This window comes from Erithacus rubecula (genome assembly GCF_903797595.1).
Source record: "Erithacus rubecula genome assembly, chromosome: 5".
Lineage (NCBI taxonomy): Eukaryota > Metazoa > Chordata > Aves > Passeriformes > Muscicapidae > Erithacus > Erithacus rubecula.
The window spans coordinates 63,946,078-63,964,104 of NC_136687.1; the positions used below are offsets into that span (position 1 = coordinate 63,946,078).

General features: G+C 49.5%; 1 protein-coding gene and 1 long non-coding RNA gene across 6 annotated transcripts in view; both read right to left on the bottom strand.

Annotated features, from left to right (window-relative positions):
* Positions 1–9,397, bottom strand: part of LOC306802149 — a 189,163-nt gene extending 179,766 nt beyond the window's left edge. The window contains exons 1-5 of the long non-coding RNA XR_013774281.1: positions 7,856–9,397; positions 6,650–7,687; positions 5,182–5,227; positions 5,002–5,091; positions 2,006–4,888 (exon numbers count right to left, since the gene is read on the bottom strand). This is a non-coding gene — a long non-coding RNA (uncharacterized lncRNA). The remainder of the gene's footprint in view (positions 1–2,005; positions 4,889–5,001; positions 5,092–5,181; positions 5,228–6,649; positions 7,688–7,855) is intronic.
* Positions 9,398–10,651: 1,254 nt separating this feature from the next.
* SPRY1 (sprouty RTK signaling antagonist 1) lies at positions 10,652–17,796 on the bottom strand. 5 transcript variants are annotated; one of them, XM_079305976.1, is made up of 2 exons: positions 17,676–17,796; positions 10,652–13,243 (listed from the first exon to the last, which is right to left on the bottom strand). In XM_079305976.1, the coding sequence occupies exon 2, from the start codon at positions 13,186–13,188 to the stop codon at positions 12,226–12,228; it is 963 nt and encodes a 320-aa protein (XP_079162102.1). In that variant the 5' UTR covers positions 13,189–13,243; positions 17,676–17,796; the 3' UTR covers positions 10,652–12,225. The 5 variants fall into 5 exon arrangements, with proteins under 5 accessions (XP_079162102.1, XP_079162106.1, XP_079162103.1 ...); XM_079305980.1 differs by lacking the exon at positions 17,676–17,796 and adding an exon at positions 17,087–17,243; XM_079305977.1 differs by lacking the exon at positions 17,676–17,796 and adding an exon at positions 15,976–16,107.
* Between the last annotated feature and the right edge of the window lie 231 nt (positions 17,797–18,027).

Consider the following 18,027-nt stretch of genomic DNA (forward strand, 5'->3'; position numbering starts at 1 on the left):
GGTCAAATAGCCCCGACTAATTCTGCTGTAGTAGGGGGGAAACGAAGCAGTTAAATGTCCGGTTTATCAACAGAAAACAACAACTGAGCCTTTGTCCTAACAGGGTGCAGGAGGAAACCGTTTTGCTGGGCTCATCTGCATGAGAAACCCGGGCAGCTGGGAAACACCAACACGGCTTGGGGGGAGACCCACGCAGACACTGGAGGAGAAAAATATTCCATACATCGGCTTTCTGTACCGCCACCTTCCTAAATTCAGGAATTCTGAGTAAGTCTGACACAGCTTGACAATTTAGGGGCTTTGCTTTAAAGGGAAAAAAAACCACCACCAAGAAAAACCACAAAGCAAAAGTTTAAATTGAGACCCTACACAGCAGTCCTCTGCCACAGCCTATTTGTTAGAGAATGAAAAAAAAACCCTGCTACCAACAGCAAGGTGACCAAATGGCCAAGCCAAGGGCTCTGGTATTTATTCTCTACAGCTCCACAAGCTGAGGCAGTGCAAAGAGAGCAGAACTTCTGCTATAGTCTCACCAAACAAACATGGAAATGCAGGATGCAGTTTGGAGACACAAAGCCAAAAAGGAAAACCACAGAGTTGAAATGGACCTACTATAAAGTGGGTTTAAAAACCCCAATGTCACTCCTCCTGCTTCTCACTTTTTTTTTTTTTTGCCACTCAGTACTGATCTATTCTCAGCTTTACTTGCTAAGGGTTTCTTAGCAGTCACAGGCATTTTTCTCTAAGGATTTGTAGAAGTGGTTGGAAAAGCACAGGCAAAGGACTTGCCCACCACATTCCCTGTATCTCCAAGAGCTGAGCAAAAAGCCTTGCCCTGCTATTGCCCAGGGTGAGGTCTATAACCCCTATAGCAGACATGGAAACTGCATTCCACTTGTTCATCAATACCCAGTGGGAAAACAGCTTGAAGGTGGTGGGGGGAAAAAATCCCAAATGTAAAGCAGGTGAGCCTCAGGTTAAGGCAGCTGCTGCTTTAACAGCCACTTTCAGCACTTCAGAAAGTGAAACCACTTACTGGAACAACAAAGCTGTGTGCAAGGAGGAGGGGATGGCTGAGAAAATGTGTCCCTGGGACAGACCCTTTAGGGACAGGCCAAGGCAAAATGATGAGGTTATCACCAGGAAGATCACAACCCCAAACTGCAAGGTCACAGCCTGCAGGAACTTAGACAAAGCCTTGAAAGAGAAGCAAATCCAGCCTTTTCTGGAGTGCCCCAATAGAGAAACCCGCCCAAAGGGACGCTGCCACTGCCAGCAGTACAACCTTCACATTCCAGCCACAACGGAGCCAAACAGCTTCCCTGCAGTGGGGGCAGCTTCCACTCCCACGTACCATGATTAAAATCCTGGAGACTCACAGTTGTTTCAGAGCTCCACTAGCATTCTTTGAGGCCAGAGCATGCCCTACTCTGAGCAGCCACCCTGCTTTCCACTCCACTTAGCATTAATTACAAACCTCTTTCTTGGATAGCTTGGCAGCTTTGTGGTTCAAGGGGGAAAGGGGGAAAAAAAAAATAAATCTCATCCTATTAAGTGTAACCCAGCGACCAAAAGACTCTGAAAGATAGGAAACCCTTCTCAGCATGAACAAGCAGCAGAACTGCACTTTAAAATACAGGTTTTAATTGCAAGTGGCATTTCCAAGCTTCCCTGCTCCTGGGGCCACCTCCATGAGGGCCAGGCGTGCTATCAGACAGTTAATACCCTCAAACAAACAGCTTCTCACTCCCAGCCACAAACAGGGTTTTAAACGTGCCCCATTTGTATCACAAAAGGCAGTCAAAGCCCCTGTCCTTGCAGGAGGCTCGGCTTTAGTTAGGCACCCAACAAAGACTAAGTTGGTAAGAACCTCCATTCGGTCTCTCTGGCTGACTCAGCTCCAGCATTGTGCTGGGAGCAGATTCTGTAATTCTCATAGCAAGCCCCTGTAGCTCGAGCACACATCACAGGCCAATTTTAGCTGATACCCTTAGCACAGACTCACCTAATCCAGCAGAGCTCCAGAAGGGATGCAGGAGACCCATCACAAATCCTTGGGTTTAAGGCTGCAGCTCTTAGGGCAACCCAAAGGAGATCAAGACCATATACTATGACCTGCCTCAAGAAGAGCGGGTCTGGTTAATACTCCTCTATATAACCAAAGGCCCCCTCAGCTGTGGGGAATTACTAATTCTGTGGGGCAACCCAGGTGCTCTCAAGGGTCAGAAATGAGTTTGCCACCAGCTGAGTTGCTCAGAGCTTTATGAACAGATTTTTTTTCATTTTACTCTGAATTTACAGACTCTGGAGGATTGGCCTGCCATGTTCTCAGCATCCTAACTGGCTTAGCCAACAACACACACTGCCATGTCTTGCTGATGTGGGATCCTTTAGGTTTGTAACCTAAGGGAAATACATGCAGTAATCTACTGTGCAGGTGAGGCAAGCAATGCTATTCCTTACATCCAGTTGTAAATCAAATGGTTTCCTGCCTAAGTCTAGACAAGAATATAACCCCCAGGCTATGGACGAGTCCTTTTGTTAAGGAAATGATTGCAGATGACTCAGTGCTTTCACCTGTTCTCCTTTCCCAGGTGGCATCTCCTCTGGATGGCTGGACTGAGCTGAGGTTTCACAGAAACTTTAAGCTGAGACTCCTTAGACAAAAATTGCATCTGATTTTACAGGCCATCCCTGCATTTCCAGCACAGGAGGGCAATGGAGACAGAGGCACCTTCACCCAAAACATTCCCTTCACAACCATATCCTGGTGAGGACACTTTCTGTTCTGACTCTGGTGTATTACTGTACAGTCTTATCTAACCCCTTTGTTGCTTTGTGGCTGTTGTCACTCTCACTTTTCCTGCCTCACTGCTGCCCTTTTTGCCCAGGGAGTGGGTTTGCTCCATGGGATGCTTCCCACTGTCACTGCAGGCACAAAGCTGAAAACTCTGATGCCATGTCTCATAACCCATCAAAAAGCACCTTGTTTGAAACAGGGAAATGGGATGAGGTCATCAGGAGTTGTAACCATTCTCTTTTTCTGGCACACCACCTCCTTACCTGGGAGGCATTGCAGGGAGGGCATTGTAAAGGTTACTTAAAATCAAAACAGGATTGTCAGGCGTTCCTCTCCCCGACATTTGTTTTGGCAAATTTACATCCTTGAAAAACATGAGGGAGGAATCATTTTGCACAGTAGAACATCACGTATGAGCAAGTGGGGCTGACACAAAGAACAGTCTGCCCCAGAGGCAGGAGGGGAAAACCTTTGGTGTGCACTGAGTGCATGTGCAAATATCCCCACGTGTCACTGTGCCCACAGAATGCAGAGGGAGGAAAGGATTATCCATCATACAGCTCTTGTCATGGGAGACATTTTCACTACTGTTTTATTGTATTATATAATTGCACCATCCATAAGCACAGAAGAACCAGAAAAGCCCTTTGTGTTGGCATCTCATGGAAGCACTGCTGCAGACTCACAGGTGGGAAGGGTGATGGGGACGTACCTTGTTCATTTAGATCTCCTCCATCTTCCCAAATTATCTGCAAGTAACTGGAGAAAGTGGGAATTAATCAGAATCCCCTAACAAACCTACCAGTGAGGCAGTTTTACAGCTTGGCTCCAAGCCTGTGCTCAGAATCTCTTCCTCCTCTTTATGAGAGCTCAGTGAAGATGAGCAACAGAGGGCATGGGCATCCTTCCATCTGCTCCCTCTCTGGAGCAAAGATACATGCAAAATGTTGAACTCTGCAATCTTTCTCTCCTTCTGGGATAGTTTCTGTGGTAACATTTACAGCCTAAAAGATATCACTGAAGTCATAGTAGTACGAGGGGCAGCTACGACAGGAAGGAGGAGAAACAGAAGTATTTTACTGAGTCCAAGCCTTACAGATGGTGAGAACAAGAAGCAGAAGTCATGCTCACAGTTAAAGCTAATTAAATTCTGCAATCCCTATGGGAAGCTCAGAAACACGGGCATGAAATGCAGAACTGCTTCTTGTTTTCATTTATTTTTTCAATACTTTGTTTACATGTTCAAATGCAACATATGGATGGAGTGCAGGGACTGAGTTTCCTCAGGTGCTGATGAATGCATCCTATTTTTGGTTCATAGCCCTGCATCCACATCTGCAGTTCCAGTAGCCACCTGCAGTGCTGTGTCTTCAGGCAGAGGTAAGGAAGGAGAGCACCTCTAACAGAGAGGCATGAACATCCCAATTTAGACACTGTCCACCTGCCTAAACCATTTTATAAATTTTAATAACACTGCAAGAGCATCTCTTTGTATCTTCTTCGTAGGCTTCCACAGCCTTCCATTAGCGAGATAAGATTAAACAACAGCCACTTCTATCTTTATGTGGTAAAACAAGCTTCTGTATTTAAGATAAACTTTACAGGACAGGTGGTTTCCTAGAATGGAATATCCCCAAGAAAACATTTAACTATAAACGTCAACAAGGTATGAGAAGAGTGCACCTAATAAAGGAGATAGAGGCTACAATAAAAAGGGGCCCTAAATCAAAGAGCAGGTTCGCACCAGCAAACACTCACACACTGGGCTGATTGGAACGGGGCCCTCAGCATTGCTGCCAGCCCAGCTGCTCCTCTGCTGTGGCTTTCCCTGCCTTTGCTTGGAGGTTTGACCCACACCACCACCCTGCCGGGGTTGTGGCCGGGACTGTATCCACAAAACTGCCCGTGCGGGTTCCGTGTTGGGAGCCCGGTGTGTACTTCTACCATTATCAGCTCTTAAAAAAAAAAAAAAAAAAAAAAAAAAAAAAGGGGGGGGGGGGAACGCAGAGCAAACATTATCTATTGTTAATTACCTGTAAAGTAGGGCTTTTGCCACTTCCCCAGTTTCTAAGAGCTCTGAAGTGAAACCTGAAAGAAGCCACCCATTGTTTCCAATTGTGCAAGAGCCAGGAGCAAATAGGGCTCAAATTGCAGCTCTGAAAGGCAGCAGGAAATTGGCAGCCCGGTAATCTGCTCCCCACCATTCAGGGGAACAAAGGCGACATTCCTCCTCAAGTAGTCACCATTAGAAACCCAAGGCTGATCTATTTAGTAAGGCCCACAGAATAAATCTGTGGAAATAAAGAGTTTTAATTAGAAGGCCATAGGATATGGCTCTAGTTTGCAGCCCCGCAAGTAACATGTATTATTTAGGCTCTTACCTCGTTTCCCACATATCCAAACGCTGACACCCAGAAACTGGCACTGCTGTCATTGAAAAAAAAAAAAAAAAAAAAAAAAAAAAACAACAACGAAGCTAATAAATGTGGAAACTGTTGGTTACAGGTGGATCATACCATACAGTGTGCTCTACCAAGAGTATTTCAAAATAATCCCTGTTTTGGGATTATATTTTTTTCTCCTAGAGTATCAACAATCTTTATAACCCACCACACCCCCATCTGTTGCAAGTTTTATTCTCCAGAAAGTGCTACAGTTTCCAGCAGGATGGGTTATTATCCATCCATCCATCCATCCATCCATCCATCCATCCATCCATCCATCCATCCATCCATCCATCCATCCATCCATCCATCCATCCATCCCTCTGCACAGAATGACTCAGTAATTAAACACTGCTGGTCAAAGGCTCCTGGTTGTGCCAGTGCCTCACAGTGTGGTTCCACACAGCCCTGCAGCCCCAGTTTTCCCAGCAGCCAAAGAGAAGCGTTTCCTTCAGAGCTGTTTTATCAGGCACAGTTATTTAAAAGAATTTAAGTCCAAGTGCAAAATGCTCTGAGATACTCGGCAGTTTTTGCCATCTGAACAGATAAAGCTGTCCCAAGCCCAGTGTGTTAGAACTGTCAGGAGGGAGAGCAGCTGAGGTTAACTTTTCCAGGGGATGTTATCAGCACCTGGCAGCAGAGATGGATGACTCTGGAACTACCACGGCAAGTGCTGCTGCTCTAGTACAGGGTGAGGGATGGAAAGTGGGCATACAAGAACACAGGCCCTAGAACTCCAGGAGTGAATGCCCGTACAAAAATCTCTGTGGACACTCCAGAATGGCACCTTCTGTCTCTACCCCTTGTTCCAGAGAGACCCTTTGGCTATTTAACACAGCAGAACTGGACTTTCAACTCTAACAGTATTTCCTCACATACTTTGGCAGATCAGTAAATTTGAGCTCAGGTACAGCCAAAGTTTGGCAAAGGTCATACTTGGAGTTGAATTTTGGAACAAAACAAATTCATGACAAGAAACTGTCCTGTACTTCCCATCCTGACTAATCAGGTTTATCCTCACCTTGAATTGGATGAGATACAGGACATGTAAAAGTGTATTAAACCAAAAAGTGCCTCAGTGAGAGCACAGGTGCTCCTGTAGTTGTAGCACATTTCATCCAGAAGAACTTTGCATGCTATATAGAAAAATGAACAAGTGGACAATTATTCCATAAAAAGAAGGGGTCAGGTAAGTGAGACTGGATTTAGGTAACTTTGGTATAAAAAGAAGGTACTGTGCCATCTCCCCATAACTGGGTCAGAGGAAAGCTCCAGCACTTACCCCTTCCTTTCAGGCAACTAGTTTCTTCATTTTCATCTGGAAGTGTGCTACTTCCAAATGCATAGATCCAAAAACAAGAAATGAAGCTTTGGAGAGAACATTCACCAGGTCATGTAAATTCACCTCTTCCACCTGCTTGGAGTGTGGAAGAGGAATCCTCCTGGCACTGCAAGAACACTCAGGTGGTTTGGAAATTGAAGCATGTGCCAGAAAACAGGAGGTTTCATTTAAAATAGCCATTAAGTAGTTAATCAGTTATGTAATTTCAGCCTATTTAGGGAGCTCCAGCTATCTCACAGTCACTTAATCCAACAAACTAAGAACATCCCAGCATTTATGAGCACTGGACATTCCTAAGGCAGTGCAAGCACTGTTGGCTGGCCAGCTCATTCACTGGTGTAAATCCATCAGCTCCATTCAGAAGAAATATTCCCTGGAGTAAACGCGCTCATACTCCAGCAGAGGCAGCGACCCTGCAGGGTCAGGCAGGATGTCCCATTGTGCTCCTTCTTGCACAAACACAATGGGGTTCAGCCCCTGGGGGCAGAGCCTCTGTCAGGCTGTTTGTGCCTCCTGACATCGTGTTCTGCAGGATGTTTGTTTTCAGGTCGGGGCACCCAACGTGTAGACAAAGGTTCACAAAACAGGGCGTGCTTACAAGGCCAGAGCCACGGCTATCAGGCACACCTTTCTCCGAGGACCGGCCAGATGGATGTTTCTCTGCTCCAAAATAAAGGGCTACCACACTTTCCAGCTAATTTTGGAATATGTACTTCTGAAAGCACCCTGTTTCCCTTACAATACTGCCCCATGCATGTATGAAGAATATTGAAAAATCCAGGTGAATTTCTGTTTCTTTGTTGATGCTAAAATCAAAAGTTATTCATTAGGACTAATGTCTCACCTGTACACACTTAAACTAAAAAGTCAAGCCATGTGTGTTTTGCAGGAAAGCTTTGCCAAATTTGTATTTATTGGTAAGCAAATTGGTAAGCAAATGAGGCAATATCTAAGACACCTTCACCTGGAGGAGTGGGAATGGCAGCTCCTGGGAAAACAAATTGCACTGCATCCGTTTATCACAAATATAAACCAAGCTGCAAATATCACTCTGGAGATCACAGGGTTTTTGAGCAGATCTTTCCAGTGAGCAGAAAGCCACTTACCACGGGCTCCACATGGCTGGGTAACTAATGCCAAGGGGAGAAGCCATGCCTTGGCTGCTCCCACCAGGCAGAGGAAGGTGGAACACAACCACTGGGAAGAACTACAAAAGGTTAAGAGCTGCCCTAAAATAAAACTGCCCTCCAACTGAAGGGTCATCAGAACAGGACCTGTGCAGCCCCCTGTGCTGTGCAGGGCTGGTAAATCCAGCTGGGTGACAGCAGAACAGAATCTTATTCCAGGCTTTTTGAAGCACCACCGTGACTGACACAAATGCTCCAGCTGGAAGAAAGCCAACAATTAATAAGGATTCCTTAGAATTTGGAGGTAATTTTAGCAGAACAAGAAATGCAGAAGTATCAGTGAGTCCTGAACATTCCTCCAGGACAAAAATCTATTACTTCATATAAATCCATTAAAACACTTCATCTAGCCCCTTTAATCCCTCTTAACAGATTTGCTTTATCACAGACAGAGGAGCTAATCCTCTCCCACCTGTCCTTATGATATGGAACTGTAAACAAGAGCAAGTACTTTTCATCTGTTAGGCATTTTCCCCCTCGGATAACGCCCTCACCCATCCCAGCATTGGTGTAATGGAGCTGTCTTTGGAGAAACACCCCAGCTCTGAGGGCACATTCTCACCCTCAGCCATGGATTCCTCCAGCATGGAACATGGACTTTATCTGCCCATTGTTTTTATTGCTAAATTACTGTTTCCTAAACTCATCTCTTATCATGAGTTTTGAGACACTAAGCAAAGCAACAATTCCAGCTTGCTGGACTTTCCTTTTTCCTTCAACCCAGACCTTACACGTCCGAGGCCTCTGCTGTTGGAACCAGATGGCAGCCTCGGCCAAATCCATCACCCACCCTTGCAATTAGGTCAGTAGGTCAGCTGAACTTACTGCCTAATTACACCATCATTTTACACAGTGTTCTCCTGGCTTCTCAAATCAAGATCTCAGAAATACCAGGAAAAAAAGTAATTTTTATGATCCACATTGCAGCAGGCTCTGACAGTCTGGCATTCTGCAAACATGGAGGAGTGACCTCAAACAGCTCCCTGATAAATTTGGGGTTGAAGGACTGAAATGTGCATTTCAGTGCCCTAATTGCTGTAAACCCCCTTCCAACAGAATACAGCATCCTTCCACATTCCACTGTGGAAAGTAGAACAGATACAGTGGCTGAGCACTTGAGGCATACTTAAAGTAACCTGTGTCTATTCAGGCTGTGGAGGCTTCACAGCTTCACTTCATCCAGCTGTCAGCTGGAAAGACATTCACCTGCTCTCATGCAATCCTGCGTGGTTCTACATCACACAATCCAGCTGCCTGAATGAATCCCCAGTCATTGCCATGGCATAGTGGCAGTGACCTTACATTCCAGAGTACCCACAAGTGAGCTCAGATGCATTTGTATGTTAAATACAGAGCATACACCACCTAACCCAAGAGAAAAATACATTATTCTCATCTTTCTAACACTGCCTGCTCTACCTGGCAATTAGAAAACCATGGAAGACTGCCAGGAACTGTTTTCTTCTCTTTGCTGTGTAGGTCCAAGTCAATTGTCTCTCCAGAGGAGCTGCAACATCAAGCCATTTCCAAAATCTGGTTAGTAAAGAGAACATTAGTATGACTAACTAGAGCATAGCTTTTGTTTTAAAAAAGAGATCTGAAACAGTGCCACGACATAGCTCCTGATGGAAGACAATCATTAAAGGATGGAGAACACGTGGGTCCTTTGGGATTTCTTCCTTTGGCTAGGAACCAACGCCAGCCCCAATAAGTCACCTAGCTGCAGAAAGAAGAGGCAGGGTAGAGAGGGCAGCGCTTTCCTTGGGGAGGCAGAAGCTGCACCTTGGCTGGCCCGGAGCAGGGAGCAGGGAGCTGGCTGGATCCAGCCGCGGGCAGGCTCTGGCTCCGCGCTCCCGGCTGCGGCGCAGTTACCCGGACAAGGCTCCATTGTGTCCCGGGGCCGTTCGCAGCTGTCGCTTGCGCAGATGCGCAGCCAGAGCGGAGGAGTCCCTGCTCCTCGGCAGAATTCCTCTCTGGCTTTGCTTCCTGCTGGGAATCTTGGAAAGCAGGATCCGTGTGCATCCACTGCTGCCCCACGTGCCCCCCGGCCGCAGGAGCGGCACCACCTGCATCCTGCAAAGCTTTCCCAGGTGCACTCAGGTGGTCATTTCGCTTTGTACATCTCAGGGGGCATCTGTGCTGTTCAAGAAAAAAGCAGCTTTTCAGTTAGCTCTGTTCCAGGACACTGCATCAGCTGGGATGGAATTAACTACAAAACCACCAGCTTATTCAAATCATCACGTGCTGGGAGTCAGAGCAGCTTGAATATGGCAATTCAAAACAGCAGGACTTCAAAAAAGAGCAAGATATGACACATTTGTCAAGTCATTGCTCTGTTCTGAAGTGGAGTTTCTCTAGAACCACTTAGTCTGAACACCATGTGAAATTGCATCCATTTAAAACTTTTAAAGTTCAGGAGAATCGTGATATAACCTTGACCCACATGAGGAAAAGAATGAGGTCTCCCCATTCATTCTTAATGAAAAGCTTTTTCTCTTGAATGTGTGCTAAATGGCCACAAGTAGCTGTGACACTCAGGTCACCCTTAAGAGCCTTTAATTTAAAGACAGAAGATTCAGTTGACATTGGAAAATGTATGGGAAAAGAATCAAATAAGTCATAGACATAGGCCCAAACACACACATTCCCAGATTTCAAAGCTACCAAACTACAGCAACACTATCACTGTTTTTCATGCTGCCTCCAAGCTTTTTATTTAGAATTGAGCTGGGGAGATTAATTTCTTCAGCTGCTTCACAATTTAACCAGCCAGGAAGTTCTATATATAAAAAATTTAAATGGCTTTGCATGTTAATGTGGTATTCCTTAAGGAAAAAACAAAACAAAACAAAGCAAAAAAATACCAACGACTTGGAAGTTGTGGTTCCCTCCTCCACAACTGTATTTCCAAATGCTTTGGTAAATAAATAGAGCCTCCATTTCTTGGCACCGTTAAGCACAACACAGATTCAATTGTATAAAACATCCCTTATTTGATATATAGTTGGCTTAAAGTTTGAATTAGGTAAACTAAACTAGAGCACAGACTAGTGGCTTTGAAGCATCAATAGGAGGTTATTTGCCACCTGACAGACCTGAAGGAGGACCAGCCCAGCAATACACACATGTAGCTCACAACCTGGCATTGTAACAAAAGAACTCCAGAGGCGTTTTCATTAATTAATATATTTTCTGCATTATAGTTAACATATGTACTTTCTTCGTGTCATCCTTATTTCGTTAAGTATTGATATTTTGTTATATTCAGACATGAGTACATTTTTGAAGTCTTTTGCAATAAATATCATAAAATAATAGAGATTCACATAATAAATATTCTTTACAATAAAAAAAGTTTTAACAGACTTTTGTCTTAAAAATAGTTGGGATTCAACTTTGTGTTTTATACATAAAATATACAAAAAAGGACCACAATTTGTGGCTAAGGCAATAAAACAGGGACAGAATAAAATTATAAAGTACAGAGCAGAGCTAAACTCACTAAGCCAAAGGATCACAAGAGACTTGAAGGATTCAAGAACATTTAGGTGACTCAATGACACCTGAAGGCTGTTTGGATATATGAACACCACCAACTTTAATATCAACTGATACTGACAGACTATAAAAACAGGATTAGGAGGGTGGAGTGAGCAATATCCTTCAAAGACTGGACAGCAAAAGAAACAAATGAGTACGTTGCAGCCACAATGTCTCCAATGTGAAGATCTACATAGTGTAGCAAAAACTGAAGTTACATTGAAAATGTAAAATGAAAAAAAAAAAAAAAAAAAAGAGGCAGGGCGATTCTCAGGTCTGAGAATGTTCCAAAAGACAAAAAGAGAGGGGAAAAAAAAAAAAAAAGATGCAAAAAGAAGCAGGCTGCTTATAGAAGAGTCAGGCCTTTCATTTGGTGAAGCCTTTATTTTACATCCCTCTCCAGAAAGAACACACAAAAAGTTATTTCACAATCCACCTCACTCAGGAAAGTTATTCTTCCTTGGCACCCGGGAGGTTAAGAAGAAAAAGCCCATAACTTGCTGAGAACAACAACAAAAAAAAACATCTTTGGGAAGATATTCACAGAGCAAGAAGCTTCAAGAGCCCAGTGAGCCCTCACTGTCTCTTTCAGGAGTGGTTCAGTTACAAACTCAGAGACCCTGCCCGAGCGAGCGGCAGGTGCAGATCCCAGGTCCACACTTACCAAAGAGCAGCAGTGACTGCGTGAAACGCTCCACACTCAGCCAAGTCAGTAGGAGGAGGAGAGCAAAGATGCAAGGGGAAGAACCCATGTGTCTGAAGTTGGGCAGACAGAAAGGAAAGGAAAGGAACAGTCCTCCCAAAATGGGAGAGGAGGGGGGGGAAGAAGAAAAGATGGGGAGAGGGGAAAAAAAAAAAATCAGCTACAACCTGAAAAACTGAAGTTGGAGGAAGTAAACCTCCCTCCCAAAATCATGAGGGCTTGCCCTGACCCCGGGAGGGGCAGCTCTCCAGTTTACAATAGACCGTGTTGGAGTTCTTGCACCGGCAGCCCGGGCGATTGACGCGGTCGTAGCAGCCCCGGCAGAGTTTTAGGCATCCTTTGGCCGGAGGGTAGCAGAGCAAGCAAGGCAGGAACAAGGAGATGGCTCCCATGCACAGGTACCTAGAACAGCAGTGTGACTGGGAGCAGGAGCAGGGATTATCCGCGTACGAGTCCCCTTCATCGTCGTTGGAACAGTGGTAGAAGACGCCTTTGACCAGGCACATGCAGGTGCCGTACTCCACCATGCTCTCGGCCGAGCACAGGCACTGCCGGTTGCAGGCCAGGCAGGAGGGCAGGGCCCGCGGCGCCGTGCACTCCCCGCACTTGCACTTCCCGCACTGCTCGCAGATGAACTTGTGCTGCGTCAAGTCCTCTTTCAGAGGCCCCTTCAGATCGTCCGCGACCAGGGCCGACTGCTTGGGCTGCGCCCGGACCGTCCGCTCGGGCCTGTGGCCGGAGCCGGGCCGGGAGGGCGGCGAGCGCCCCAGCAGCCCCTGCTCGGAGGAGGCGCTGCTGTTGCTGCCGGAGCTGGCCGCGCTGCCCGTGCTGGTGGAGCGGCTCAGCACGGGAGCCCTGGCGCTCTGCTGCGGCGCCCCGTGCCCCGCGTGGCCGGGCCTGTGCTCGTAGTTATTATTCACATTAATTGGTATAATCTCGTGAGTCCTCTCGTGCTTCTCCTGCCGCGGCGCCGGCCGCGGACCCGACTTCTTCACCACCGACGGCCCCTCGGTGTATTCGTTGCTGCCCCTGATGGCCTTGATCTGGTCCAGTGACAAGATGGTGGCGGGCTGGCTGTCCCTGTCATAGTCCAAGCGCTGCCGGCTGTCCAGGGAGGGCTGCTGAATCACCACCAGGGAGCCGCCGCTGCCGTGCTGACTTTGGGGCTCCATCTGTAGTGATCTCTGCTGCTGGCATTCAGCAGGAACCTGGCATGCATCTGAAATCCTGAAAGAAGGAAGGAGACAGAAGGTGTAAATAAACACTGCTTGTGTACATATACACACGCTAGATCAAGGGCAGCGGAGGGATAAAGCACGGGATACTTTCTGGAAACAGAGAGGATCTGGCAGAGCCCAAACTGCCCCAGCCACCTGGTACTGATCACTTTCAGCAGGGGATTACAGCAGTGCTGAGGATCTGGCCAAAGTCCAGTAATGGGGAGAGTCTGGCTATGGCATCATACATGAGGAATGCAAAGGAGACCCCATGCCATTTAAAAAAAAAAATTAAAAAAAAATAAAAATCCAGTATTAACTTATTAATTCTTGCTTACTTGGCGAGCCATGGGAAGTGCCTCTCCCTTGCTACTGAACTCAACATCTGTCTCTAGCAACAGTAACTCCAGATGCCCCCGACACTGAGCTGGAAAGAGCCAAGAACACCGCTACGTTCATGTTTCTATGGCAGAGTGAGCAACGAGCCCAGCTCTCACTCTTCTGCCTGAATCTGCAGCATCAGAAAGCTCCACAGATGTGCTTCCTAGTGCATTTGGAAAGTCTCTCTCTTAAAGTGACGTATGTGCATTACAGAGTCCTGAACTAAGTGCTGTCAAGTGGCCAAGACATTTTCTGTGAGAAAGTAACTCAGCCTACACATCTAATATGCTATTTTATAAAATTAAAACAAGGGTGCAAACAACCTGCTTTCAAGTATTTCCTGACCCACAGGCAGGAGTATGAAAGAAAAATGGGGTAGAAAAGGCTTAGATGAACTAGGTGTGAAAAAGTACCTGAGAATTCATGAGAATGTTAAGAGCAGATAAAAACCCCTCAACAACAACCTCAAAATACAGACAAAGAACAAATCCATTTTCACAGGACAGATTAAAAGCTTCTGAAATACACAGAACATCTGCTCATTTATCATCTAAATAGTAGAAGAATAGTAGAGATGTTACACATTTCCATCCTGTCTAGTTAGAGACACAAAGATTACAACACTGAGAAAACTGCATTGACAGTTCTGCACCTACACAAAAATGTGGCTGAGTATCTAAGTGCCACATTTATGCAGAGAACCAAGACAAAAAGTGCTTTTCTTCACTGCCAGCCGAAGGAGAAGTCCCTATTCATTCCCCTCTGAGATGCCATAAGCATTTACCTGAAAGCAGAGAAAGGTAAGTGCTACCAAGCATTTTGAAAACTCATCCAATAATCCTAAAAACTGTCTTGCCTACCCAGACCACAGCCAGCATGGAGCTGTTCCGTACTCCAGAGAGAAAAACGCACTGTGGTGTGGAAGCACAAGAAAGAACAAGAAGAGGAAAGGTTTCCTCTAGCAGCAGTCACCATGGGCAGAAAGTGAACAGCTTCTGCTGTGACACAAAGTTTTTGTCCTCATCCAGTAGTCAAAGATTTCATTTTACATCTTACATCACCTGTGTGGGCTTTGTGGTCACCAGATTAAACAGAAAACCAAACACTCACTTGTAATTCACAGAACAGAATCACAGAATGGCTTGGTTGGAAGGGACCAACTGTGCAGTCCCAAAGCCCCCTGCAATGGGCAGGGACACCTTCTAGGAGACCAGGTGGCTCAGATCTCCATCTGACCTGGCCTTGGATGCTTCCAGGGATGGGGCCGCCATAGTTTTCTCCTGTGCCAGTGCCTCACCACCCTCCAGCAAAGAATTTCCTCCTACCACACTCAACGAGCCGCCTTCTTCACGAGCACTGAATACAAATCCACAACAGACCAAGGGTGAATGAATGCGAAAAGGAAAAGATTTACGGCTGTACGAGCCAGGAGCTGGGCTCCCTAGGGGATGAAAAACAATATCCCAAGAAAATGCGAAAGACATCCAGTGCCATCTTTGGGGGGAAAGTGCAACATCAACGCGGCGCAGACTGACAAGCCCAGCTGCAGACCGGGGCGAGAGTCGAACCAGCCACCTCCACCCCCGCGCAGATTGCTCGTAAACTGCTTCCCCCCCCGGATAATAAAATAAAAATGAGTAAAACAAAATAATAAAATAACGTACGGCACAGGCGGCGAGAGCCCTCACGGTTCTGCACCCGGGGCTGCGCTCCCTCCCCGCACCTCAGGGGTGGGATCCCGCTTCCCTCCCCTTCTCCACACCCGCTCGGACACGCCGCCAGCCCCCCCGTCCCGCCCCGCTCCGCCCCGCTCCCCGCAGCCCCGGGCGGGCGGCGGCGGCGCGGCGCCCTCTGCGCCCCGAGCGGAGCGGAGCGGATCACGGCGCTGACGGAGAGGAAGGAAGAGGAGGGGAAAAGAGGAGAAAAAAAAAGTTATGAATGAAAACATGGGCTTTTTTTTTTTTTTTTTTTTCCTTCTCTCTCTCCTCCATAGGGGAAAGCAGATCTTGGCCCGGCGCTGCCTCGGGAGGGCGGAGTACCTGGCGCTTAAACCGGCAGCCGAGCGGCCGCTCAGCCCCGGGGGATCCCCGCTCTGCGGCTCGGCACCCCCCGCCTCAGTCCCTCCGGCCCCCACCTCCGAGGAACGTTTGGGGGGTGTTTTTGACGTTCTGCTGGTTCACAGGCGGCCGCAGTCCCCACAGCAAGCCTTTCCCGCAGCAGCCCGGTGCCTCCATTGCGGAGGGGGGCGGTGGGAGGGTGGTCGGGGCCGCCCCTCGCCGGGCGGACGCCGCAGCGCTCCGCGGCACCTGCTCGCGGCGGCAGCGCCGGCCCCAGTGCGAATGCACGGCGGTCCCAACTTACTGGTGTGCACAGAGCCGCCGGGAACGGCAAATCCAGCGGGCGGGGGGCGGCGCGGCCCCGGCTCTGCGCTCTCCCGGCCCGGGGGCTGGGAAGGCCGACGGGCTGCGCTCCTCGTCCCCGCACAGCCCTCGCTCGCCGATCTCCACGTCCTACCGGGCCAGCGGAGAAAAGCCCCGCTCTGCTGCCCACCGCAGCCCCCCTCTCCCGGGGGGCAGCATGCAGCGGCCCGGGCCGCCCGGCGAAGCGGCGCTCTCCTTCGGCGGCAGCTCTCTCGGTCCGGAGGCGACGGGGAGCAAATCCAGCCCTTCCTGCAAAGCGGAGTGTCTGGATCGAGCCTCAGGCGGCTGCAGGCTGCGGCAGGCAGCGGGGCTGTTGCGATGCCGGTCTTCGGGAAGAGGCGGCGGGTGCGCGGCTCCTGCTCCGGCTGTTTGTTATTTCCCTTTGCGATCGCAGAGTGCAGGGCTGCGGTCCCGCTCCGGCTCTCGGCTTCACCACATGGTCCTTGCCGCAAGTCCCGTCTGGCAAAGTGCAACCACAACCTCTGGTGCGAAAGATTTGGTTGGATGTTTGGGTTTTTTTCGTTTTGATTTTTTTTTATTTTCTTTTTAAAGCAATCACGAAGCGGCTCTGGCTCTCCAGGCAGAGCTCAGCAAACTGCGGACGAAGCCAGAGGCAGCGCAATGCAATGGCCCTGCGAGCACCCTGCACACAGCCATGTGCTGGCTGTCGCTGCCGGGTGCCGAGTGACAGGCTCGGGGCAGGGGCAGGACGCGCACGCCGCAGTCCGGTACCGAGGTCTCCGCAGGCTCGACAGGGTCGCGCAAAGCTCCGAGGCGCCGGAGACCCCGCGTCGGGCGGGCCGGGCGAGTACCGACCCGGAGCTTCTCTGCGAGCAGCGAATCGCGCCCAGCTCAGCGCTGCCGGCCCGGGGAGCCGAGCCCCGGCTCTCCCGCCCGCTGCCCCGCGGAGCGGCGAGCCCGGCTCGCCCGCACCTCCCGCACGCCTCGCAGCGCGGCCGCCCCCAGCGCGGCGCGGGGAGCCCCGGCCGCCCGCCCGCACCTGACCCGGCGGGAGGGGGGTGTGCGGCGCGGCGAGCGCCGCCCGGGCTTACCTAGGGCCGGGGTGAGCGCCCGCCTCCCGCGGCACATTGGCGGCGCGGATCCAGCCCGGGCAGTGCCGGCAGCCGCTCCGCGCTGCCCCGCCGCCGTTCCGGAGTGACTCGGGCCGCGCCTCGCCGCCTTTCAGCGCGCAGCCCCCGCCCGCCGCCGGCCGCGCCCCCCTGATGTCAGTGTGCCTCCGAAATCCCGGCGTGGATTCCCCGCCCTCCCGCCGGGAGCCGCTCCCGCGCGGGCACCGCGGCTCCCGCGGGCTGCCAGGGAAGGAGGGAGGGAGGACGTGCCCCTCTCTAGCCCCGGTCCCGGCCCCGCGCTGTCCCGCAGCCGCGGCTTCTCCCGGCCCGCGGCCCCGCCGGCAGAGGGAGCGCCCGCGGGCTCGGCCCGGCGGAGCCCGGAGCTGCCCGGTCCGCACACGGCCAGGCGGGCAGAGCTCACGGAGCTGCGGCGGCACCGCCGGGCACTGGGCTCTGCTGCAGGGCTGAAGTTCTGCCACGCTCCTCTGACAGCGTTACACAGAGATTCTTGTCTGTGTTTTACCGTCAGCGTCCTTCAAGCCAGGTGAAACAGCCCTCCGTTTATATTCACAAGATATTTTCTGCTTCTTTCAGTCTATTGCAGTGGCAGCTGAGGACCCGAGAGAAGCATTCCCTCTTGTCTTCCTGCCATGAGATAGGAAACGGCTCTTCCCACCGTTTCACGGCTGGCACTGCAGCACCAGAGATGATGCGGGTTATTGACCTGGCTGTCTCTCTCCTGCCTCTCCAGCCCTGGCTCGGCAAGGTCCCATCCAAAGGCCACCACTGCATCTCTGCCATGGTGCCAAAGAGATACAGGGATGCTTTCCAAGCCAGTACTTTTACGGCCAGATATCACCTTTGATGTAAGATTTTTGGGGGTTTGTTTCTTGTCCGTGAGTGTAATATTTTAACTGGCCACC

Excerpts from the sequence above, each read along its gene's own strand:
- SPRY1 (XM_079305976.1), bottom strand. The coding sequence starts at position 13,188 with ATGGAGCCCCAAAGTCAGCACGGCAGCGGCGGCTCCCTGGTGGTGATT.